At 45.4% G+C, this 26,039-nt stretch overlaps 3 protein-coding genes across 3 annotated transcripts; 1 reads left to right on the top strand and 2 right to left on the bottom strand.

Moving 5' to 3' along the window:
* Window positions 1–7: 7 nt before the first annotated feature.
* On the bottom strand, window positions 8–2,325 carry LOC133515424 (uncharacterized). The gene has a single exon (XM_061847966.1). It carries the CDS (start codon window positions 2,007–2,009, stop codon window positions 1,035–1,037), a length of 975 nt encoding a protein of 324 aa, XP_061703950.1. The 5' UTR covers window positions 2,010–2,325; the 3' UTR covers window positions 8–1,034.
* A 551-nt stretch (window positions 2,326–2,876) lies between these two features.
* LOC133515425 (T-complex protein 1 subunit delta) lies at window positions 2,877–17,209 on the top strand. Its single transcript, XM_061847967.1, has 11 exons — window positions 2,877–3,109; window positions 3,451–3,503; window positions 3,706–3,795; window positions 4,661–4,828; window positions 5,387–5,528; window positions 5,997–6,205; window positions 6,313–6,452; window positions 7,644–7,848; window positions 8,678–8,960; window positions 13,252–15,317; window positions 16,772–17,209. Exons 1-10 carry the CDS (start codon window positions 3,004–3,006, stop codon window positions 13,473–13,475), a joined length of 1,620 nt encoding a protein of 539 aa, XP_061703951.1. The 5' UTR covers window positions 2,877–3,003; the 3' UTR covers window positions 13,476–15,317; window positions 16,772–17,209.
* Window positions 17,210–21,122: 3,913 nt separating this feature from the next.
* Window positions 21,123–25,388, bottom strand: LOC133515422 (mediator of RNA polymerase II transcription subunit 8). Its single transcript, XM_061847963.1, has 5 exons — window positions 25,207–25,388; window positions 24,849–25,051; window positions 24,371–24,616; window positions 23,195–23,291; window positions 21,123–21,460 (listed from the first exon to the last, which is right to left on the bottom strand). The coding sequence occupies exons 2-5, from the start codon at window positions 25,011–25,013 to the stop codon at window positions 21,201–21,203; spliced, it is 768 nt and encodes a 255-aa protein (XP_061703947.1). The 5' UTR covers window positions 25,014–25,051; window positions 25,207–25,388; the 3' UTR covers window positions 21,123–21,200.
* Window positions 25,389–26,039: the final 651 nt, after the last annotated feature.

Genomic DNA, 26,039 nt, shown 5'->3' with positions numbered 1-26,039 from the left:
ACATTCATATGAATATAAAAATGTATTATTGCATTTGCAAGTATTGGTCACTGACCTACAAAAACAGCAAGAAATAAGAATTAAATATTAATAATATCAAAACCAAAGATTATGTGTTTTGTTTTGTAATTATCATGTATAATTAAAGTAAGTAATCATAACATATATTATTTTTATGCAAAAGTTTTTATCTTGAGATTGCCACTGTCAGTGCACTTCACTTAGCTACATTTATATAAATAGTTATTCCTTTATATCCTTATCAGGGCCCGTACTTTTCATGCCATTGACAGAAAAATGACATCACGCTACATAGAGTATGATTCCAATTAATATTTTCGTAATAATTAATCATTTATCAACCTCTTAAGATATACATATACTTGACAATCAGTACAGAAACATCTAACTGACTTTCATCTTATTGTCACTCAAATAAATAATAGATTATTAATTTATTAAATAATACATATTTTTGATTAACAAGCTTTTATTCTCATAACAAGTATTTATTTTGATATCCGTCAATAACTTAGCTATCTAAATTTGTAGTATTGTAAAACAACTCCCTGTATGTTAAATTACGTCATTTCTGCGTGGCATGAAAAGTATGGGCCCTGACCCTTATAAATGCAATAAACAAGAAAATGTTGACAACAAGTATTCAAATAACACAGCTAAATATAGTGCCACCATAAGAAGTATTATAATAATTAATACAAATTTGACAAGAACACAATGTACATCCATTCTTTCACTTCAGATCTCTTTTATAATTTAGAACAACTATGCAGAAAGTTATAACAATAGCTGTATAAGAACAATTTTGTACAAAACAAATTAGAAGATTGAAATCTTCTTTAAGTAAATGAACAATTTGTAACTCACTATTTTTATTTGAAAGTCACCTCAATAACGCCTCTTTGAAGATCAAGTCAGTGAATACATTTCAGCTTGACTAAGTGAGCCTGATCTTTGGTAACTCTAAATTGGAATTGAGAAAATGCCACAGCCAGGAATGTAAAGTATGTCTGTCACAAGTACACAGTAACAGAGTGGTAAATGAAAGTTCTACAAATAGGACAAGTCCTTTGATACCCATACAGTCTCATACAACACTCGCTACACAGGCAGATGTGGCGACATGGCAGTGTCAGAACACATTTTTGCCGTTCTTGGCAAATGACGCAAAGTGCATCAGCGGCATCCGCAGCATCATTGGCTGCTCTTACAATGGCCTCCGCCTCCCTCACACGGGCTTCTCTACCACCCACTAAACTAGTTATCACCCTCACCTCCGAGTCAGTAAAATAATTATAAAACAGATGATACAAATACAAACTATTTCTTACCACAGACCAATAAAGTGATGTGAACCTAGTTTGAATATCCTCTCTAAAATGTATGCACAAACGCACAATAACTATAGCACTAATTATACCCATAAATGACTCCAAAGGCACATCAGTCAGGAAGTTGGTGAACTTCAACAATGACATGTAAGCACTTACAATCCCATCTATGGCTATTTCTGTTAAGTACCTCAGCAACTGCTTCACCAGCTGAGGCAGCTGAACAGGAATAAATGTAACTATGAGCCATAGTGCTTCCCCTAAACATATCACAGCACTTTTTATAATGTATAACACCTCAGAAATCACTAGAAACACTGAGTCTATTAGCCACTTGATGGAAACTACGATGGCACTGACTTTGAGATATATGTCGCAGTAAACCTTCGTCACACCGCTCCAGACGAACACCACTTGACTGACGAACGTGTCGATCACATCATTAGTGAAGTTGGGTATGTCCTCGTTGAAGATCGATAAGTTGTCTTCATAAACTATCTGAATAAACGTTCGAACACTATCAACAAAGTTTACCAGTGTCGTACAAACGCCTGCAACTGTAACAAATATTACATGTCCGACGAATGAAGCTCCAAGTAAAACACTTCGAACGGTCAATGCGAATAAGTTAATTATTTTGGCAACTAGCGCAATCATCGTTTCTTATCATCTTCTTGCGAACTATATGAAAATATTGTCGTTTCCAAGTTTCTTAGCAGAAATAAACTTATAAACGGCTTGAGGAGTGATGTGATTGGATAGGACCTGCCAGGCTGTCATTTCTGAAAAGCGTTTAGATTTTACTCCGAATATTTGAATTACTCATTAATTGCTCATTAATATAAGAAACGAATGTTTAGTTTATTAAAGATCGATAATAATCAGTTTGTTGTTAATTTAATAGGTTTTGAAAAGTGATACATGTTGCTCTGTACTTGCGCGAGTTAATACAAGTCTTTTGCGCAAGTCACCCAACCGTTTTTCTATTTGCTATTCTGTCGCTCTAATATGCAAGAGCGATTTGCATTTTTACTTCCTTCGGTTATTTGATCTAAGATGTACAGCCATGTAAAGCCAGACCAGTAATATATGATCACGCGCCATATTGCGGAATTTCATTGAAACTAAAAATTTCATACTAATCTGAACTGTCACTCTATACATGAAAATAACAGCGCCCTCTTGACAATGATCATATATTTCTGGTCAGAGAGCCTACCGCGAAAGCCGAAATTCGCAAATTGCGGGGATCTTTCTCTTTTACTCTCACTAAGACGTTATTAGAGTGACAGAGAAAAATGCCCGCAATTGACGATATTAGATTTTTGCGGTTATAGCCCAGGCTTTACTGATGCAAGAAACGCACGTTTGATATTGCAGCTCGTGCTTTCTTGCCTTTACTTGTTCCAGCTACACGACCTCCTAGTGAGTATTATATTCTTTGTACACGACACACAGAGAAAAAGTTTTATCAACCTTGTAGAAAAATACACTTTGTAACTGTCAGTACTATGGTTCAAAGCAACTGTCAGTGTCATTGTCAATAATTTTAATATTTGTGCTAGTGTTAGTACTCGAGAAATATATTTCTACTGAATCCACTTTAATCGTGTGAATCTTGATATAAACTAAGTGAATTAACCCAACAATAATGGTTATTAAAGCGGGTGGTGATTCCGCTAAAGTTAATTCGGCTGTTTACAAGGATAAAAGCAAGCCGACAGACATTCGGCTGAGCAACATAAATGCCGCAAAAGGTATCTACAGATTACCTATATGACTAATAACATCTGATTTTTTATTTCCAATTCTGCGACAATATGTGAATGAAATACATTATCTTAGTAAACATTTTGTAGTAAGGAGGCTTAAATTTTCTAACTACATAGCTTTCTCCGCTGTAACCGTCTGTTTTACGCGATTTTTTTTATTTTTATGCGTATCGGTTTTATTATAGTTCTAAGTTTAGTCATGTGACTATGGAAATGGAATAAAAAATTGAAAATTTCTTAAAGATTTTCTTTAGAAACTCACATTTTCTAAAATTTATCTGTGTGAATAGTTTCATTACTTAAATCTGGGTATGTTTATTTTTCAGCCGTATCAGATGCTATCCGCACCAGTCTCGGTCCCCGCGGGATGGATAAAATGGTAAAAATAAAATTGTACTTAAACTTAACAAGTCAACAAGTTTTTATTTATTTACATTATGTACTGTACTTACAGTGTAGCATCAAGTAAGGAAAGCTGGACACAATATGTTAATTGATTCAAAGATAAAGTTTTAAGTAATAATGCTATAAAACATTGAAATTGAAACATTTTGAAGCTCATTCTAAATACTTACTTTTAGATCCAAGCAGCAAATGGTGAAGTGACAATAACCAATGATGGGGCCACTATTTTGAAACAGATGAGTGTGATTCACCCAGCTGCTAAAATGGTAAGAGTTATCAGTGTATATTCAGACCCTTTAACAGTTCATATCGTCGGGGATAGTGCAATACTGCATAACTTGCATGCTTGAATTTTGATCTCTTTTGTCTTTGTTAGTTTTGCGGTATTGCACTATCCCTGATAATATTAAAAAAATACACATAGTCCTAAAAATTTTGCAGAAGCAAATGAATACTAAAAGATAGTGTTATAGGGTTGTCAATGTCATCATTTTTTGATATTGGTTTATTACTTTTTAGATATGAAAGTTTATTATTGAGTATTGTCTAGGATATTCATAATTGAAAGTAAGTAATTAATATTGTACAGGTTTTTAATATTTTTTATAATCAGTAAAAGAAGACAATTAGTGTAATACATAAAATAAAACTATGTAAACTGATTATATGGCATATAATGAATTAAAAATTCATCCATGTATGATAGACGGTATGGGGATGGATAGTGAGGGATGTGTTTTACATTCATTATACTCTATATGATCCGTGTTATTTATTTAGTTTGTTCTTTGAGAATTAAAGATGATCTCAGAAGTAGGCCTGAGACCTATACATTATGTATATTGGTATTTTTGTGGTGTGATAATCTGATAATGGAATAATTAGGCATAGGATTTTTCGTAGCATACCATGGTTATGAAATACATGTGGAAAATTCAATAAAACAAAATATGTACAAAGGCAAACATACCCCTACATAGTGTTACTATCCACTTCTTTTAACTACATAAAATACCTGATTTAGAAACCTATGCTTGCTTGTGCTTAGTTCCCTATAATGGTATAGCAACGAAATCTACACACTCTTAGCATGCAAGTTGGCTATGAATACATTTTCTTGCCATGTTTCAGTTGGTAGAACTGTCCCGCGCCCAAGACATTGAGGCGGGTGATGGCACTACCTCAGTGGTCGTGATCGCAGGAGCCCTGCTGGACTCTGCTGAGAAGCTCTTGCAGAAAGGCATCCATCCTACAGTCATTTCAGATGGGTTCCAGAAAGCTCTACAAATGGCCCTCCAGGTAAATTAAATTCTTTAAATATCTGCCTAAATTCATTTATGAAGTACACTAATAAATATAATTTACATATATCTTAACCGTTTGACCGCCAAAGACGTTAACTGACGGCTGCGGTTACAGCCCAATATAAACCTTCGTGCATTGCGATAAGGTTAACGTTGACGCGCTGCACACGGTAGGCGTGGCGTTCAGAGGGTAAAAAATTTGAAACAATGAAACCATGTAACTAAGTTGTTTGATTAATGGCAACAGAATGCTAGGATACAAAATGTTGTAACTTATGAGATGATGCGAGTCTTCACCGACCGAGCTGCTTCGCGCGGCATTTCTTCGCGAGGCTGCTCGCTCTGTGTGGGCCCCATTGACCAAATAATTGATTGAATCTTTTTGTTTCCATTTTTTAAGGTCCATGTGGATGTAGAATAGTAAAAATAAATTATTTGTTTGATTTTACATTCCATTCCAATATCATTCTATAGAATTAAGAATAATTTTGTTAAGACTTGACTTGTAGCTCTTAATATATATATTTTTCTAATGGTTTCCCTATTCTCCTAGGTGATCGAAGGCATGGCGACTCCTGTGGACCTCCAGAACGAGGAAGCCCTACTGCAGGCAGCCGCCACATCCCTCAACTCTAAAGTTGTTTCTCAGCACTCAACCATTTTGGCTCCTATTTCTGTCCAGGCTATTCGCGCTGGTGAGCTATTGATTCTAATAATATTTGTTGTACTGTGAAATCTCGGTAATCCGGCACTTCGATGGTCCGGTACACCCAGTAATCAGGCACAAAAATTTTGGTGTAAGTTATTCTAGTTGTAAATTTACTTTTTACACTTACAGTATGACGGCTTTCTTAAATCGCAGTGTGCATAAGTCCTAATAGCCAAACCATTACATAGTTAGGCGGGTCCACAAAGAACAAGCCGCCTCGCGAGGAAAATATGAAATTGCCGCGCGAAGCAGTTCAATCTGTGTAGACGTGCCTCGGCTGCATTGCCTCGGGCGATGCATGTCTACACAGACAGCTTGTGCTGCTTCGGGCGATAATTTTGCTATTTTCCTCGCAAGGCGGCTCGTTCTGTGTGGACCCGCCTAATTGAAAACGCCCTCATTTATTCGAGATGAATAAATAATTGAATAAGTACTAACTGTAGTTGATTTTCAGTGATGGAGCCGATAGTGGGCGGCGTGGGCGCGCGCGTGGACCTGCGCGACGTCAAGGTGCTGGAGCGGCTGGGCGGCACGGTGGAGGACACCGAGCTGGTGCAGGGGCTCGTCGTGCCGCACCGCGCCGCCAACGTCAACGGGCCGCATCGCCTCGAGAAGGCTAAAGTCGGCCTGATACAGTTCTGCATATCGCCGCCCAAGACTGATGTGCGTTCTTCTCTATAGACTAATCCCCTTTTTCATAAAACCGCTGTTAAATTACGTCTCATTCTAAATAAATCATCTGCCAACCTAATTATCCTTGGATCTTACAGATGGACCACAACGTAATCGTGTCGGACTACGCCGCGATGGACCGCGTGCTCAAAGAGGAGCGCCAGTACATCCTGAACATCGTGAAGCAGATCAAGAAGGCGGGCTGCAACGTGCTGCTCGTGCAGAAGTCCATCCTCAGGTTAGTTTACTAACGAACCATCCATCTTTTATTCTTGAGAAAGACTACATAGTGCTGGAACTAATGGAGCATTCCACGGGCTGTCCCGTACAGACGCATGTTATTTCCTGTGTTGCTACTTTTTCTCGGCGTTTAAAGCACACGATTATTTTTCTATGCGTATTTTTGACCATTCTTCTTTTCATCCTGTTACCCCCTGCTGGGGTGTAGGGCTCGAACCATTTTCTTCCACTGACTCCGGTCCTGGGCAGCTTGGGTAACCTCCTCCCACCCCATCACCAATACAGTTACCGTTTTCCGGGCATCTTCCCGGTGAGGGCCACCTTGGATAGGTTGGTGTCAGGCAGGGACAATGGTAGACAATTTCATGTTTAGTTTTTTTTTTTTAGTTTAGTGGAATGCTCCTTATTTATTTTGAAATATATACAAAGATAGGAATATTGAATAATGTTAGCCTTTTCTATGTCGCACCAAAATAAACACGTTCGCTTTTTGGCAATGTTAATTCAAGAATTAATGCAGGCACCAGTTTGTACAAAAAAAACCGGCCGATCGGAGAAGAAAAATTAAGTTAATTTATGAAGTAACTGTTGCTTTTTATAGTTTTTTGTTTGAGACTTACGTATGCAACATAGGTCATGAGTCAGAGACTGCATGCTCGGCGCACAGCGCGAACTTTGGGTGGCCAAGCTTAATCATTATTACTTAACCTTTTGACCGTCACAGTCGGCTGTGGCCGTCATCGGAATGCCTTGCCAGAGACGCCAACGACGGCTACAGGCGACAGTTTCGCCAATGCAATATGGACTTACGCGGGACTCCGTAAAGTTTAATTTTGCTTAAATAATCGCGATCGCCTGGCTTTTGGGGCACGGCATATTCTTTCGCCGTCTGGTGTTCAAAAGATTAATGATGTTGTTGTTGTGCTAAAGCACCCCAGAGGTGCAAAGGGCTTTCACAAGCTCGCGCCACGCCTTCCTATCTTCAGCTCGCCTTCTGGCCTCGCTCCAGCTCAACCTGACCGCTCGTAGCTCACTTAAGACGAACCGTTGCCAAGAGTGTATAGGGCAGCCGGAGCCACGGCTTCCGTCCGGCGGTTTCCAAGCGAAAGCTATGGTAGCGTTATTCGTTTCCCCTCTTCGAATAGTATGTCTTATCTAATGATATTCACGTCGAATTTGGTTGTTCTAGAGACGCTTTGAGTGACCTAGCGGTGCACTTCCTCGACAAGATCAAGTGCATGGTCATCAAGGACATCGAGCGCGAAGATATCGAGTTCGTGTGCAAGACTCTCGGCTGCCGGCCCATCGCTTCGCTCGACCACTTCACGGCCGAGAACCTGGTCAATGTGGATCTGGTCGAGGAGGTCAATGAACCTTCCGGCAAGTACATTAAGGTGAGTTATAATATGGCAAGTGTAATAGGCAAGACGTCATTGCTTTGAATTGATTTAACCTGTCATTTCTTCTAAAATAGTGGGTTTAAGAGGCCGTTATCGAATTTAGTTGCAAAAATGTCAAATTTATAGATTTAGTCGATGAGATTGTACATCTTTTGTTAACCATTAGTAATAACAAGTACTGGTTTTTATTAGCACGTCTAGTTATCAGAAAAATTCGTTTAAAAAATATTTTAAAAAATGACTAAAGATTTGGTTAGGATTCTTATCAAATTATCATTCACAGAAGTGCCGAAAACCTGTATAGAGTTGATTTTCTGAAATAGTTGATGTTAATTGATTTCTACATACTATTGTTAACTGTGTGTGTGTGTGCTTTCATTCTTTTTTACAAATACAAATAATTTTATTAATAACATAGTTACAGGTCAGCTACCATTGTTGGTATTATACCTAATTTATAGTTTAAACATTATTTCGCGTAAGGCAAAACACCATTACCATTCTTATTTAAAAAAAAAACGAATATTTGGGATTTACTCTAATGCAGAGTTGAGCATTATTCAAATAATTTTTCATCGAAATAATTATTCATGGTGAGATTGTTTTATTATATCATAGCAGTATAATTTTAGTATAAAATTTTGATTAAAAGGGATTTGACTAGCAAAATTTTAAACAGAAGAATAGTTTCAGAGTTATTGAGGTAAAAAGTTAAAACCCGCGCCAACTCTCCGTCGCAAGTTTCACGCGGTACGCCGTATCTTGTTTTCCTTTCTAATTTCCTAGGTTTCCGCCCTCTTTAGCGACCGTTGTTATTTCCCAGATGACCGGGTGCGCCAGCGGCGGGCGCACGGTGTCGGTGCTGGTGCGCGGGTCGTCGGGCGCCGTGGTGGCGGAGGCGGCGCGCTCGCTGCACGACGCGCTGTGCGCCGTGCGCTGCGTGGCGCGCCGGCCCGCGCTGCTGCCCGGCGGCGGCGCGCCCGAGGCGGCGGCGGCGGCCGCGCTGGCCCGCGCCGCCATCGCCGCGCCCGGCGCCGACCACTACTGCCTGCGCGCCTATGCTGACGCTCTCGAAGTTGTGCCTTCCACGCTCGCTGAGAATGCGGGTACGTTGTGTGATGTCCCTCTGTAGCGGGCGCCGTGGTGGCGGAGGCGGCGCGCTCGCTGCACGACGCGCTGTGCGCCGTGCGCTGCGTGGCGCGCCGGCCCGCGCTGCTGCCCGGCGGCGGCGCGCCCGAGGCGGCGGCGGCGGCCGCGCTGGCCCGCGCCGCCATCGCCGCGCCCGGCGCCGACCACTACTGCCTGCGCGCCTATGCTGACGCTCTCGAAGTTGTGCCTTCCACGCTCGCTGAGAATGCGGGTACGTTGTGTGATGTCCCTCTGTAGCGGGCGCCGTGGTGGCGGAGGCGGCGCGCTCGCTGCACGACGCGCTGTGCGCCGTGCGCTGCGTGGCGCGCCGGCCCGCGCTGCTGCCCGGCGGCGGCGCGCCCGAGGCGGCGGCGGCGGGCGCGCTGGCCCGCGCCGCCATCGCCGCGCCCGGCGCCGACCACTACTGCCTGCGCGCCTATGCTGACGCTCTCGAAGTTGTGCCTTCCACGCTCGCTGAGAATGCGGGTACGTTGTGTGATGTCCCTCTGTAGCGGGCGCCGTGGTGGCGGAGGCGGCGCGCTCGCTGCACGACGCGCTGTGCGCCGTGCGCTGCGTGGCGCGCCGGCCCGCGCTGCTGCCCGGCGGCGGCGCGCCCGAGGCGGCGGCGGCGGCCGCGCTGGCCCGCGCCGCCATCGCCGCGCCCGGCGCCGACCACTACTGCCTGCGCGCCTATGCTGACGCTCTCGAAGTTGTGCCTTCCACGCTCGCTGAGAATGCGGGTACGTTGTGTGATGTCCCTCTGTAGCGGGCGCCGTGGTGGCGGAGGCGGCGCGCTCGCTGCACGACGCGCTGTGCGCCGTGCGCTGCGTGGCGCGCCGGCCCGCGCTGCTGCCCGGCGGCGGCGCGCCCGAGGCGGCGGCGGCGGCCGCGCTGGCCCGCGCCGCCATCGCCGCGCCCGGCGCCGACCACTACTGCCTGCGCGCCTATGCTGACGCTCTCGAAGTTGTGCCTTCCACGCTCGCTGAGAATGCGGGTACGTTGTGTGATGTCCCTCTGTAGCGGGCGCCGTGGTGGCGGAGGCGGCGCGCTCGCTGCACGACGCGCTGTGCGCCGTGCGCTGCGTGGCGCGCCGGCCCGCGCTGCTGCCCGGCGGCGGCGCGCCCGAGGCGGCGGCGGCGGCCGCGCTGGCCCGCGCCGCCATCGCCGCGCCCGGCGCCGACCACTACTGCCTGCGCGCCTATGCTGACGCTCTCGAAGTTGTGCCTTCCACGCTCGCTGAGAATGCGGGTACGTTGTGTGATGTCCCTCTGTAGCGGGCGCCGTGGTGGCGGAGGCGGCGCGCTCGCTGCACGACGCGCTGTGCGCCGTGCGCTGCGTGGCGCGCCGGCCCGCGCTGCTGCCCGGCGGCGGCGCGCCCGAGGCGGCGGCGGCGGCCGCGCTGGCCCGCGCCGCCATCGCCGCGCCCGGCGCCGACCACTACTGCCTGCGCGCCTATGCTGACGCTCTCGTAGTTGTGCCTTCCACGCTCGCTGAGAATGCGGGTACGTTGTGTGATGTCCCTCTGTAGCGGGCGCCGTGGTGGCGGAGGCGGCGCGCTCGCTGCACGACGCGCTGTGCGCCGTGCGCTGCGTGGCGCGCCGGCCCGCGCTGCTGCCCGGCGGCGGCGCGCCCGAGGCGGCGGCGGCGGCCGCGCTGGCCCGCGCCGCCATCGCCGCGCCCGGCGCCGACCACTACTGCCTGCGCGCCTATGCTGACGCTCTCGAAGTTGTGCCTTCCACGCTCGCTGAGAAGGCGGGTACGGTGTGTGATGTCCCTCTGTAGCGGGCGCCGTGGTGGCGGAGGCGGCGCGCTCGCTGCACGACGCGCTGTGCGCCGTGCGCTGCGTGGCGCGCCGGCCCGCGCTGCTGCCCGGCGGCGGCGCGCCCGAGGCGGCGGCGGCGGCCGCGCTGGCCCGCGCCGCCATCGCCGCGCCCGGCGCCGACCACTACTGCCTGCGCGCCTATGCTGACGCTCTCGAAGTTGTGCCTTCCACGCTCGCTGAGAATGCGGGTACGTTGTGTGATGTCCCTCTGTAGCGGGCGCCGTGGTGGCGGAGGCGGCGCGCTCGCTGCACGACGCGCTGTGCGCCGTGCGCTGCGTGGCGCGCCGGCCCGCGCTGCTGCCCGGCGGCGGCGCGCCCGAGGCGGCGGCGGCGGCCGCGCTGGCCCGCGCCGCCATCGCCGCGCCCGGCGCCGACCACTACTGCCTGCGCGCCTATGCTGACGCTCTCGAAGTTGTGCCTTCCCCGCTCGCTGAGACTGCGGGTCCGTTGTGTGATGTCCCTCTGTAGCGGGCGCCGTGGTGGCGGAGGCGGCGCGCTCGCTGCACGACGCGCTGTGCGCCGTGCGCTGCGTGGCGCGCCGGCCCGCGCTGCTGCCCGGCGGCGGCGCGCCCGAGGCGGCGGCGGCGGCCGCGCTGGCCCGCGCCGCCATCGCCGCGCCCGGCGCCGACCACTACTGCCTGCGCGCCTATGCTGACGCTCTCGAAGTTGTGCCTTCCACGCTCGCTGAGAATGCGGGTACGTTGTGTGATGTCCCTCTGTAGCGGGCGCCGTGGTGGCGGAGGCGGCGCGCTCGCTGCACGACGCGCTGTGCGCCGTGCGCTGCGTGGCGCGCCGGCCCGCGCTGCTGCCCGGCGGCGGCGCGCCCGAGGCGGCGGCGGCGGCCGCGCTGGCCCGCGCCGCCATCGCCGCGCCCGGCGCCGACCACTACTGCCTGCGCGCCTATGCTGACGCTCTCGAAGTTGTGCCTTCCACGCTCGCTGAGAATGCGGGTACGTTGTGTGATGTCCCTCTGTAGCGGGCGCCGTGGTGGCGGAGGCGGCGCGCTCGCTGCACGACGCGCTGTGCGCCGTGCGCTGCGTGGCGCGCCGGCCCGCGCTGCTGCCCGGCGGCGGCGCGCCCGAGGCGGCGGCGGCGGCCGCGCTGGCCCGCGCCGCCATCGCCGCGCCCGGCGCCGACCACTACTGCCTGCGCGCCTATGCTGACGCTCTCGAAGTTGTGCCTTCCACGCTCGCTGAGAATGCGGGTACGTTGTGTGATGTCCCTCTGTAGCGGGCGCCGTGGTGGCGGAGGCGGCGCGCTCGCTGCACGACGCGCTGTGCGCCGTGCGCTGCGTGGCGCGCCGGCCCGCGCTGCTGCCCGGCGGCGGCGCGCCCGAGGCGGCGGCGGCGGCCGCGCTGGCCCGCGCCGCCATCGCCGCGCCCGGCGCCGACCACTACTGCCTGCGCGCCTATGCTGACGCTCTCGAAGTTGTGCCTTCCACGCTCGCTGAGAATGCGGGTACGTTGTGTGATGTCCCTCTGTAGCGGGCGCCGTGGTGGCGGAGGCGGCGCGCTCGCTGCACGACGCGCTGTGCGCCGTGCGCTGCGTGGCGCGCCGGCCCGCGCTGCTGCCCGGCGGCGGCGCGCCCGAGGCGGCGGCGGCGGCCGCGCTGGCCCGCGCCGCCATCGCCGCGCCCGGCGCCGACCACTACTGCCTGCGCGCCTATGCTGACGCTCTCGAAGTTGTGCCTTCCACGCTCGCTGAGAATGCGGGTACGTTGTGTGATGTCCCTCTGTAGCGGGCGCGGTGGTGGGGGCTAGTGACGCTCTTGTAGTTGTGCTCTCCACGCTCGCTGGGCATTCAGGTACTGTTTATATTTTAGTTATAATATGCTCAGGAGGAAACCTTCTTTGGAGCTGGATTTGCGGCTCTTAAACTTTTAGTCAAATTAATAAAACAAATGTTCATGGTTTACGATTTGTTTTGTGGTTGAGGCTTTAGGACACTTTTAAATACGTCTTGCCCTGTTTTAAAGTTGATTCACACTTTAAAATAAAAACCGCGTGATACATTACTTTAAATATATTGAAAGTTACACAACATGTTATACTCATACTGTTTTAAAAAAGATCTCGTTACAGAGTGAAACATGTTAAATATTTTTTCTTCTCATCAACTTTATTGGTTGAATTCACATACCACACTGTATCTTTTGTACTATTTTTTTTATCTACTGACTTAATTAACTTACTTAATTTTGTTCAATTATTTGGGTTTTATAGTAGAAAAATAATTATTTTAGTCGACTCGTAGAGAAAGAATTGTATACAATGGTGATATGATCGAGTTATCTAATCTTGTACCGTATTATTTAGGCCACTCAGCAAGCTTCGTGGCCGAAACACCGTACTCGACTAAAAAGCTAGATAATATCACGTTTGTATTAATTACTATATTGATTAGATTTAATCGACCTTACCGTTACATATATCGTCCTTGCTCCACAGGCTTAAACCCCATCGAAACAGTGACGGAGCTGCGCGCCGCCCACGCGGCCGGCGGCGCCGGCGCGGCGGGCGCGGGCGTCAACGTGCGCCGCGGCCGCGTCACCGACATGCGCCAGGAGCACGTGCTGCAGCCGCTCCACGTCACCGCCTCGGCGCTCGCGCTCGCCACCGAGACCGTGCGCGCCATACTCAAGATCGACGACATTGTGAGTGTAACTGACTGAACCCTATAGAGACAGCAACAGACGGCCGCGTCACCGACATGCGCCAGGAGCACGTGCTGCAGCCGCTCCACGTCACCGCCTCGGCGCTCGCGCTCGCCACCGAGACCGTGCGCGCCATACTCAAGATCGACGACATTGTGAGTGTAACTGACTGAACCCTATAGAGACAGCAACAGACGGCCGCGTCACCGACATGCGCCAGGAGCACGTGCTGCAGCCGCTCCACGTCACCGCCTCGGCGCTCGCGCTCGCCACCGAGACCGTGCGCGCCATACTCAAGATCGACGACATTGTGAGTGTAACTGACTGAACCCTATAGAGACAGCAACAGACGGCCGCGTCACCGACATGCGCCAGGAGCACGTGCTGCAGCCGCTCCACGTCACCGCCTCGGCGCTCGCGCTCGCCACCGAGACCGTGCGCGCCATACTCAAGATCGACGACATTGTGAGTGTAACTGACTGAACCCTATAGAGACAGCAACAGACGGCCGCGTCACCGACATGCGCCAGGAGCACGTGCTGCAGCCGCTCCACGTCACCGCCTCGGCGCTCGCGCTCGCCACCGAGACCGTGCGCGCCATACTCAAGATCGACGACATTGTGAGTGTAACTGACTGAACCCTATAGAGACAGCAACAGACGGCCGCGTCACCGACATGCGCCAGGAGCACGTGCTGCAGCCGCTCCACGTCACCGCCTCGGCGCTCGCGCTCGCCACCGAGACCGTGCGCGCCATACTCAAGATCGACGACATTGTGAGTGTAACTGACTGAACCCTATAGAGACAGCAACAGACGGCCGCGTCACCGACATGCGCCAGGAGCACGTGCTGCAGCCGCTCCACGTCACCGCCTCGGCGCTCGCGCTCGCCACCGAGACCGTGCGCGCCATACTCAAGATCGACGACATTGTGAGTGTAACTGACTGAACCCTATAGAGACAGCAACAGACGGCCGCGTCACCGACATGCGCCAGGAGCACGTGCTGCAGCCGCTCCACGTCACCGCCTCGGCGCTCGCGCTCGCCACCGAGACCGTGCGCGCCATACTCAAGATCGACGACATTGTGAGTGTAACTGACTGAACCCTATAGAGACAGCAACAGACGGCCGCGTCACCGACATGCGCCAGGAGCACGTGCTGCAGCCGCTCCACGTCACCGCCTCGGCGCTCGCGCTCGCCACCGAGACCGTGCGCGCCATACTCAAGATCGACGACATTGTGAGTGTAACTGACTGAACCCTATAGAGACAGCAACAGACGGCCGCGTCACCGACATGCGCCAGGAGCACGTGCTGCAGCCGCTCCACGTCACCGCCTCGGCGCTCGCGCTCGCCACCGAGACCGTGCGCGCCATACTCAAGATCGACGACATTGTGAGTGTAACTGACTGAACCCTATAGAGACAGCAACAGACGGCCGCGTCACCGACATGCGCCAGGAGCACGTGCTGCAGCCGCTCCACGTCACCGCCTCGGCGCTCGCGCTCGCCACCGAGACCGTGCGCGCCATACTCAAGATCGACGACATTGTGAGTGTAACTGACTGAACCCTATAGAGACAGCAACAGACGGCCGCGTCACCGACATGCGCCAGGAGCACGTGCTGCAGCCGCTCCACGTCACCGCCTCGGCGCTCGCGCTCGCCACCGAGACCGTGCGCGCCATACTCAAGATCGACGACATTGTGAGTGTAACTGACTGAACCCTATAGAGACAGCAACAGACGGCCGCGTCACCGACATGCGCCAGGAGCACGTGCTGCAGCCGCTCCACGTCACCGCCTCGGCGCTCGCGCTCGCCACCGAGACCGTGCGCGCCATACTCAAGATCGACGACATTGTGAGTGTAACTGACTGAACCCTATAGAGTACATTATTGCATAGGCCGGGAAAGAGCAATTCGTGGATGAGTTTCGATTTCGGTAAAGAAGACGAATCCACGCATTGCTGTTCCTGCCGAGGCATATATGGGGTTTTTCTCCAAACATGCGAAGAAATAAGGTAAAATAATCATAATTTCACATTAAAAACAATTTCCCTTTCATTATTAAAAAGTTAAAGGCACAACTTAATCAACTTATTCTGCCATTCAGTACCATTCAATATAATTGTGCAATATATATATCGAATAGGCGGGTCCACATAGAGCGAGCATACGCGCGAGGCAATTTCCTCGCGCACAAACCGGCCAGTGTAGTGCCTCGGCCGAGGCGGCGCGCGCGTTTTCCTCACCTGAGCACGCCGCCGCTTATGTTCGCTCTGTGTGGACCCGCCTAATACGTACGGCGCCATTATGAACAGCTGACTGAGTGACGCAGACGAGGGTGAGGCAGACGTGCTGAAGCAAAAGTTACACGAGCATGCGGCCGCGCGAGGAATTTTCCACGCGAGGCTGCTCGCTCTGTATGAGATCTTTAAAAAAGATCTTTAGCCTAATGAGATCTTTAATAAATATAATAGTACATTACGATACAAGTGCGAAAAATAGGAAATTCGAAACGAGTGGCGATAAATTAAAACACGACCGAAGGGAGTGTTTTAAATCGACACGAGTTGCGAATTACCTATTCGCACATGTATCGTACAACGTTTTACAGTACATATGGCCCTTTAAATGTTCGACACAGTAACGTAATATGCTACTTCTCGCACTAGTGCTATAAAGTAGCCCCATATGTACTGTAAAAGTTATATAGTCTTTGATTTTATTAAGCAGTATTTGCACGATCATGCACGACGATCTCGTAAGAACGAGACATGCAAGGTCCTTTATCTTACTATCTCACTCTATCCTATAATTGAAATGATGCTGACCGGGTCGTGTAGACGCAGCCCACGGCTAAATGGATGTTTGCGTTTTTCTTAGTACTTATTTCAAAAAAGTAAAAAACAATACAGTAATACGAGTAATTTCCCGTCCGCTAAAACACCACAATAATGGTAGGATTTTTTTTTTGAGTTGCATCATAATGAAGAACTTCCCAATTTAACAAGCATAATGGAAAAAAAAAATATTTACATTTTTATGATCAATTTGAAGAAGAGTATTTTTTTATGAAAGTGCAAGATAACAATTTAAATATAAAAAGGTGTTTTTTTTTTTTTAAATCTATAATCTATTGACACGCGAGCGAGACACCAATATAATTATCCGCGATAGGAATAGGAACAGAAATATACTAAATTCTTCGTGTTTTATGCTGGTCGAAATTATATCGTTGCAAATGTTAGTTTGATAAAATCTCCCTGTAAATTCTTTCATTACCAGTGTGCTAATGTTGTTTTTCTTTTCAGGTAAATACTATGAACTGAAGTGCCTACGCTATTCACAAAGTATTAGTTTTAATCCCCTTAGCTTCGATAGATGCTTGTTTTAATTTTCGTCACAGGATGGCATTTATGTATGTTCACATTAAGTGTTTATATTATTACCTACTAATTCAGAATTAATGACTTTTCATCTCGTTTACTGCTTGGAACAACAATTTTTATGTAACCAGCAATTGGAACTTGAAATTAAGTTTCTAAATATTAGTCACAAGTACTTATGTTCGAGATTGTTTTCATACATTGTATTGTTCTCGCATTGGGATAACTTTAAGGGAACTATCTCGCATATATTTATTTTTGTATTCTTTATGGTACTAGCTACAAATAATTCAAGTTCCCGAATTAGAGGACTTTACACAACTTGCAATAAATTAATATTTAAAAATAAAAGTATTAATTCAATTGACGTGTTTATTTCACCTACCCAACTTTACGCTACAGAACCTTTTAAGAGCCAACAAGGCCTCAGGGCGACAAACGCTGCCAACAGACTCAATTTTGTGAATTATACTTTACGTTACTAATATTGCACGTACATACCACAAACTGTCAACAACGGTTGACACTTTGAAAAGAAAGAAAGTGTGAAAAAAGAAAGAAGCGTTTATTTGCAAGAATACGTAGGTACAATGTGTTACATTAAATATTGACACAATATTAAGCCGAAACAGCATGCAAATGTTAAAATGTACTTATTCTAATCCCTATATGTTAATATGACATATTCATATATTCCTTCATTGAATAAAAACTATGTTCTTGAAGCCACTTAGTTAATATATTCTTAAAATCTAAATCGTGCAACAGCTTGATACTATCAGGTAGTTTATTAATAATTTCTATGCAAGTATTATAGACATTCCGTTTATACAAGGTGCCCGTGAGCATTGCGAGAAATTTTAACGGTGCATTCCTAATGTCAACAGAAGCAAAAAATGTTATATGACTTTTTGTGAAATTAGCCAAAAAAAAATATTTTTATTTGTTTTTTTTTTTTCGATTTTTGAACACTTATGTACATAAGACAAAACATTTTGTAATAAAAACTTAACCTAAAATAAACTATTTTTTTTTTATTATTTGGGGGTAGTCTCATGAATCCGCACGGCAGGGAGGCTGATCCAGAAGGGTCCTCTATTGAGCTCTTTGGTTTCCTTTAAACATGACTGAGCGCAACTTAAAATACTCCATATGAGTCTTTACAAAGATGCAAACTTTTTTAATGTACATGCACGCCAAAGGTAGAATATTGTGTTATTTAAAAATAGGTTTGCAACTATCTGTGTACCACGCATTTGTAATTGCACGTACGCACTTTTTTTGTAGTTTAAAGGCCCTATCAACATGCACAGAATTTCCCCATATTAAGAGACCGTAGTTTAATGTCGACGACACATATCCATAGTAGGCTGTCATAGCAGCTTGTGTAGAAACAGTTTTTCTCTATCTCCTTAATGCGTATACAAACCGATCCAACTTTGTACATATTGATTCTATATGTATTGTCGTATGCGGATACGATTGCGAAGCTGACCGTAACCGAATCGATGCCTTTGAGATGTGGTGTTGGAGGAGGATGCTGAATATACACTGGACAGCACGCCGCACTAATGCATCTATCCTGGATGAACTGAACATCACAACCAGGCTGTCTACTATCTGCTTACGCAAAGTGCTTGTGTATTTTGGCCACATTGCCAGGAAAGACAGTGATAACCTGGAAAAGCTGGTGATCACTGGTAAAATCGAAGGCGATAAGCCGAGACGCAGGAGCCCAATGAGGTGGACAGACCAAATTCGCTCAGCCCTTGATGTGACGCTCCACGGTGCCCTGCATTCAGCGACAGACAGAAAAAGGTGGCAGCAAATTGTCAAAGAGAAGCTGTTCCATAGAAGTGGCCACGACCCTCAGTGATGAGGAAACCGATGCAAGGAGGAGGGGGAGGATACGATTGCGAAGTATCTCAAGTTCTAAGGCTCAGTTTTATTGGTCGATAGGGCCCGTATGCGGGGTGCGGGAGATTTCCATAAAGCATGCTATGGCATTCGTTGTGAGTATTGTATTCTGTGATGCGGGGTGACTAGCATAAAAATAAACAAAAATCAACCTCATATTGTTACTAGTACGGTTCACTATAGTTCTAAATTTGTGGTAGTAATTACCGAGTTTTGGTTAAGCGCCAGTTTTTAGAGGACAGTTTCAGCAATCCTCCCTCTGCCAATATACTCTACAGTCTTTCTATCACTAAATCAAATTATAGTTAGCATGAAATGAATTAGATAGTCGCATACCAATGAACCAAATATATCGCACGTCAACACATCTTTATTCCTGAAGCAAAGAGGTGTCTATACCTTATAGTAACAAAAACATGTGTCACCTATAGGGACCGTGCGCGTTGGAGGGTCTGCCATCTTTTGGCCTGAATCGGAACAATAAACGTGTAAATTTACACGTCACGTGTGTTCTAATGCATAGTAGGTTCTGCCATCTTGTGGGCTACATTGGAACAATAAACATCACATTTACGCCTCGCGCCAAAAATCTGACTGCTCCTGTGCTGCCTCCTATAGTGCACCCTACCTGCCTGCCTGCCACTGCTGCTGTGCCTGTGCACGCTCCACATAGGTCGAAAATGACGATTTAGGCGGCCAAAAATATTTTATTACATTTTTGCATTTTAAACACGATTTTGATGTAAGAAAATGTAGTTTTATATAATTAATATTATTATTATTTATATTATGGCCATTTTTCAGTTATTTCAGTTTTTTTCACATTGCAGGGCTCCTCTTAGCTTAAATATTTTATATATTTATGAATAATACAATGTTAAGTTGGGTATTGATATATTTTATTATCTTCCATTATATGTAAATAATATAATATCTACTATATATATTTAGGTATACAAGTAACACATTACAGAAAGTCATAGAAGTACACATAGGTTCGCATCTAATACTATTACGTTTATGTGTATACAAAGGTTCATACAAACAATATTAATCATCATCGTATCTTAAAGAAAAATCATCTTTATTGCTTTGGAAGCATTCCTCGCTCTGCGCTGCGGCAGCTCTCGCTATATGTGGCTCAGCAGAAATCAATAGCTGCATAGTTTCTTGCAGAAATGATTTAACGCGAATTTTCTTTCTCATACTGCTAAGTCAGTGCTTGTTGCGGAGTAAGGCGATCTGTTTCATTCGAATCCGCTTTATTAACTTTAGATCTATAACTTCTTTATTTACAGTGGAGGAAGTTATCAGTTTTCCTGTGTTTTGTTCTTTCACTAGAATCACTGAACGATTTGGACGGCAGACCGCGCCTGCAATGAGTTTTAATCGATATTTCAAATGTTCCTTCCAACCAAGATCCATTGGTTGTCAGAATTTTTTCCACTATACGACGTGACTTAGTCCATTTCTTTTTAAATTCTGATTTAAAATGTGAAAATTTATGCTTCATAGCCTGTTTTTCTTTGTCTGCGTCACTTGAGCATATAAGGAGATAATTTTCCAAGAAGTAAATTTTTTCTGTTATTGACTGGAATTTTGGTTCATTCATCTTGTCAAACAGATATTTTCGAGTCACAACTTTTACACCCGAGGTATTTGCTGAACCTATAACAACAGAAAAGCCATTTTAACAGTATTGAAAAAAACAACGTAATAATTTGTTATATCGTGATTTTTTTTGAAACTCGATATTTTAAAAAGTGCTCAAAAGTGCTCCCCAATTTTTTCAGGATATATAAATAAAGACTTGTTTTATAGAATGCCATAAAAAAAATACTCGGACGAGCTCGGAAGTATAGTATATTCACTATTGAATACAAAAAATACTCAAAATTTTAATTACGAAAAGGGTAATGTTTAGTGGGCTATATATGTATCATTAAATAAATATTTATAATTCAAAATAGATTAAAATAAAAGAAACTTACCTGTGTTTTTGATATCCATCACTTTCACTCACAAAAAAACTCCACAGAAATAAATAATGACTTAGAAATGTTTGCTTCGGATAAGAGTGTTATGAACTGCGTGTGCAACGAGTGTGATGACCGAGTTTCGAGAACCTCGTATATAACGAATGGGGTGGGATTAAATCCGTGATAGTGTGGTGTTTTTCGAGAGCCAATTAGTTTTGCGATAAGCCTACTTTTAGAAAGTTGACTTTTGGCCGCCTAAATCGGGATTTCCGACGTATGTGCGCTCCCTATTTTGGCTGTCAGCCTGTGACTATTGCTGACAGGGTACAAGTCATCAAGTTTCTCGGTTTTGGGAAGGTTAAATAAAATAAAAGAAGGAATGCAATGCAAATCCAAATATATTTATTTATTAACTAAATACTCTTACATTATAATAATAATAAGAATAAAAATTAGCTCTATCGCTGATATGGATGTATCTGATTAGCCGCCTTAATATTGGTCTTAATCGCGGAAGGTGCTTTCGGCATAGCCGGGGCTTGGGGCCCGGGCGGCGGCGGCGGGCCGGGCGGGCCGCGCGGGCCGAGCGCGCCCACGCCCACGCCGACGCCCACGCCCACGCCGCCCAGCGGCGCCATGCCCGGCCGCAGCCCCTTGCCCGTGCCCACCGCCGTCACCAGCGCGTGCGTGTCGCCGATGCTGTGGGTCGGTTGCATGCCTGGAAAATAAATATAGTCTATCAAGCCATTTCCCAAAAAAAAAAGCGGCAAATGTAAAAAAATGTAGGCGCGAAGGATTATCGTCCCATAGAATAATTTCGCGCCTATCTCTACAAAGCTGTTTGACAGACTAGTTAATCTTTGGTACTTTTGGACAACACAAGCGGAAAGCTCTTTCTAAAAACTACTGAGAGCGTGTGAATCCTTTGAGTGTCACACACAAAAAAAAGCTTAATACACTCTAATAAAGTTCACTATTGCGAATATACTGAAATAAATGTCATATATTAAAGAAACAACCGGATAATTGCGAGTCGGACTCGCCCACCGAGGGTTCCGTACTTTTTAGTATTTGTTGTTATAGCGGCATCAGAAATACATCATCTGTGAAAATGTCAACTGTCTAGCTATCACGGTTTATGAGATACAGCCTGGTGACAGACAGACGGACGGACAGCGAAGTCTTAGTAATAGGGTCCCGTTTTACCGTTTGGGTACGGAACCCTAAAAATTGAGAACGTCATCAGTGGCGAAGGCCGGATTCGAACCGGCGCGCGGCGTCTAGCTAACCTCATGAACCCCTAGGCAACCCAGTGATTTTAGCAGTTTTGTTACGTAAAATAGTCGTAGCGGTCACAAGATTGTAGCTGTGCTGCCGGCCTAGCCAAGGTGACAATTTCTATCGCTTTGTGTATCTCTATCACTAGAGTAAAATTTGCACTTTGGCTACGCGGCCTGTTCAACACAGGAATTTTCTGTTTATGGCGCAAAGTAAGTTTAAGTTTTCGAGCTAAGCCACAAAAGTGTGTGACTGTAGGGGACGGCACTTGCTTGACGTGATAGGTAGATTAAAAGGGTCAGTTTAAAGTTGTAGATTTAAGCCACAAGGGGACAGACCCATAAAACAAGGCGTCCCTAAGTTTTTAAAATTTTAACTACTGTACCGTTTGATGCCCTTTTGTCTGTTAAGTGTTATTTTGGAAATACGATTATGAGGTGTCCCTACAAATTTTGCTATGGCGTCAAAAGCACTGTACCTATTTGCATCAGAATTCACTGGATTAATAAATAAAAACCGGCCAAGAGCATGTTGGACCATGGTCAGAGTAGGGTTCCGTAGTTACTTTTCCGTCACAATAGGCTAAACTGGAGCTTAAAGTATAGTAGATTGCTAACCAAGGGATGAACTGTGGATGTACGTCTTTTTACTATGAAGGGGAAACTTTTTGCGATAACTCAAAAACAGCTAAACTGATCATGTCCGCTATAGTTTTCATTTGATGTCATTCTTAAATTCTACTTCCACGATTTTTTCATATTTTTTGGACCTATGGTTCAAAAGTTAGAGAGGGGGACACATTTTTTTTTCTTTCGGAGCGATTATGTCCGAATATGTTCAAAAAATGTTTGTTGAAGACCGCTATTAGTTTTGAAAGACCTTTCCAACGATATCCCACACTGTAGGGTAGAAGCAAAAAAAAAAATTCACCCCCACTTTACGTGTAGGGGAGGTACCCTAAAAAAAATTTCATTTTTAGATTGTATTGTACGACTTTGTCAGCTTTATAGATTTATATATCCATACCAAATTTCAGCTTTCTAGCACTAACAACCACTTAGCAAAGCCTCGGACAGACAGACAGACGACATGGCATAGTTGACTATGGAACCCTAAAAAAGTAAAAGTATTCCATCAGTTGCTTGATAAAACAATAACAATTTACAATACTCACCTTGAGATCTCATTGATTCCCCTTCCCAATCCTCTCGCCCCTTGGATATAATCTCCCAAACATGGTTAACGACTTTTGTGAATTGGGCTACTTGTTTCTGGAAATAAAAAACCGAGTATTGACAAGTCAGATAAACTTCTTCAAGGCATCATCTCCAATCTTCAAATGATAATGTGACTTATATCTCTATGAGTCTTAAGGCCAGCCTAGACAGGAGGATCAAATCGACCAACTTGATCAGAAAAAAAATTGGTGTTGAACTCGTCTAGTATCCACATGTACACAATTTAATTACCAAATTGCGTTTTTGAGTACATTTGAGTACTCTAAATTAAAAAACATACATTAAAAATTGGTATTCTTGCGGCACCTTATTTTGTTGGTCATAATCTTACAATCAAATAAAAAGGCATCAGCCAGCCAATTTCATGAAAATTTTGTTCATTAACAATTGCCTAACTTGCAAAAAAATTAATTTTAAGATTTCTTTCCAACAGCAATATCTTCTTTTTTCCCACCTTTTTTGTCTATAACTTTTGAAATTTTTTGTGGCGCTAATTCAAATATCAAATATCAAACATTTATTCAGCAAATAGGCCACAGGTGCCCCTTTTACATGTCCATTTTTACAAACAATAAAAATTAAAAAAAAAAACAATTACAAATATGGAATCGATGAAATAATAAATACTTTATTAGAGATGTATACTGTCTCTAAATGTCAAATTACACAAAAAAAACTATGATAAAAAAAATAAAACCATAAAATACTAAAATTCTTTAGAGATGTATAAGTCTCTAAGTGTCAGAGATAAATTATAAAAAAAAGATATTAAATTATCCTTAGAGATGTAGAGGGTTGCCAAGGCTTGAATTCTTATATAAATAATTAAAAGACAAAAAATAAAATAATTAAAACAGACAAGAACCGAACTAACGCTTAATTAACGCTTCAAATACATTTTTTTATACATCATTCCAAATCCCATGAGGATTCACACAAATTTTTAGGAGTAGCATCTCTATTTTTCACCATTTTGAACTTGTCAACCGGACTTTAACAATAGAGTGATTCTTAAAGAAGAAAACACTTAAACACAATTTGTTATGATTTTGTGTAACTCATGTGAAGGCAGGTAGGTTGATAGTAACTTCTAAATAAAAATAAAATCTTACCTGAGCAGTGTCATAACTCAGTGTACTAGCTTTATGATTAAACTGCTGCAACCTCTGCTCTGCCTGCGGTTCAGGCTTGGTTCGCAGCAGATCCGGCACCAAATCATGTGTGCAAGCCGGCACCCTGCCCTCAGTAAGCCTTGACAGAGCCTCATCCCTCTCGCATCCCAGTTGCAGAGGCAAGACCACTAAAGCTCGTAACGATGGAGCCATCTCTGCTTGCAGAATTTTACTTAAGCCAGTCAACTGTAAAAACAATTATCTTTGATCAAAATAAAATGATCATAATCATTATTGAGAATGTTACATAATCCCAAAATCGTGGTCTTTGTTAAGTTTGATGGTAAACTAGTATAATTATGTATACAATAATATTTTACTTCACAATGAACCAAGTAATAGGATTATGTGGTTAGTCAATAAAATATTTCAACAAATTATCAACAAATAATTCAATAATATAAAGAAAAATACTTACATGACCAGATAATATGGCATAGTTATCAAGAAACGTTGGCCAGTTGATAGTTTCATACTCATTTTCAAGTTTAGCAATAAGTGCCTGGATGGCAGTTTTTAAATCGTTTACTCTGTTCAGAATTGCTTGAAGAGTTACTTCCAATTGCTTCTCTTCACGTTGCATTTTTTAGTAATTTAACTAAATCTCTTCTTTAAAAATGGCTAAAATAAATAAAAAGGATACAAATTATAGACAGAATTGAAAAATAAAGACATAAGAATTGTTGCCATTCCATTACAAAATAAATAAGTGATATACAGAATACTCTTAATGATAATAACACAAGGTAATAATTAAATAAGCAAGAGTAGCCCACCAAACAACACAGCAGCTTAACCACAAAAAAAAGGTACAGGTATAGTACATAATTTTTATTCCAGTTCAGAAAAGCCAAAGCCAACAACGAACGCCAACAACAATTATCAATCATCTGTCATTGCTGTCATTTCATTGACAGTGACAGCACGCTCTTTTATTGCTAGGGAAAAAAATGTGGAACGTTGACACGGTCGGTTTTGTGCAGAATACTTTACATTTTTTTTAAATGCGTGATGCAATGAGGTTCGTACCTATGTTCGTTTTTTTTTCTATCGAACGAAAATCAAGGAATCTGAATCGATAACCAGAGAAAGGCTTCAAAATTGCTATTCATATTTGGCAACCATATTATGAACTAAGAGGTCCTTTTTGAGCTCGCTCTTGTCGTGCTGATCTCGCGGGCTACTTAGTACTTATGCTGATGGCTCTCATTAATTGGTACATGCTCAGTAATTCGACGCGCAAACTTTTTTTACACCCTAGGTTACACAATGCATGCGCTTGCTGCATGTGCAGTCAACAATTTCAAAAGTAAAGACATAGGTTCATATAATTCCGACCGAATATTCTCGTTTGGTACGTACCAGTAGAATGGCGCAACGCGATTGGTTGATGAGTTCGCCTCACGCGTGCGATTGGTCGCAACTACTCGCGTTGGATTGCACGATTGGCTCGAATTCGTGTACTCACTAGTGGGCTGGCCCCATTCTTGGTGCCCGTAAGGCCCGTCTTTCCGAAGTTATATCTATGTGTGCAGTATGCTGCGAGTAAATTCCGCGAAAACCGGCATCTCGTATCATCTTCATCACAAGTTTTCTTCCCTTGCCCTGT

The sequence above is a fragment of the Cydia pomonella genome, chromosome 2 (assembly GCF_033807575.1).
Source record: "Cydia pomonella isolate Wapato2018A chromosome 2, ilCydPomo1, whole genome shotgun sequence".
Lineage (NCBI taxonomy): Eukaryota > Metazoa > Arthropoda > Insecta > Lepidoptera > Tortricidae > Cydia > Cydia pomonella.
This window is presented reverse-complemented; position numbering and strand designations above follow the sequence as displayed.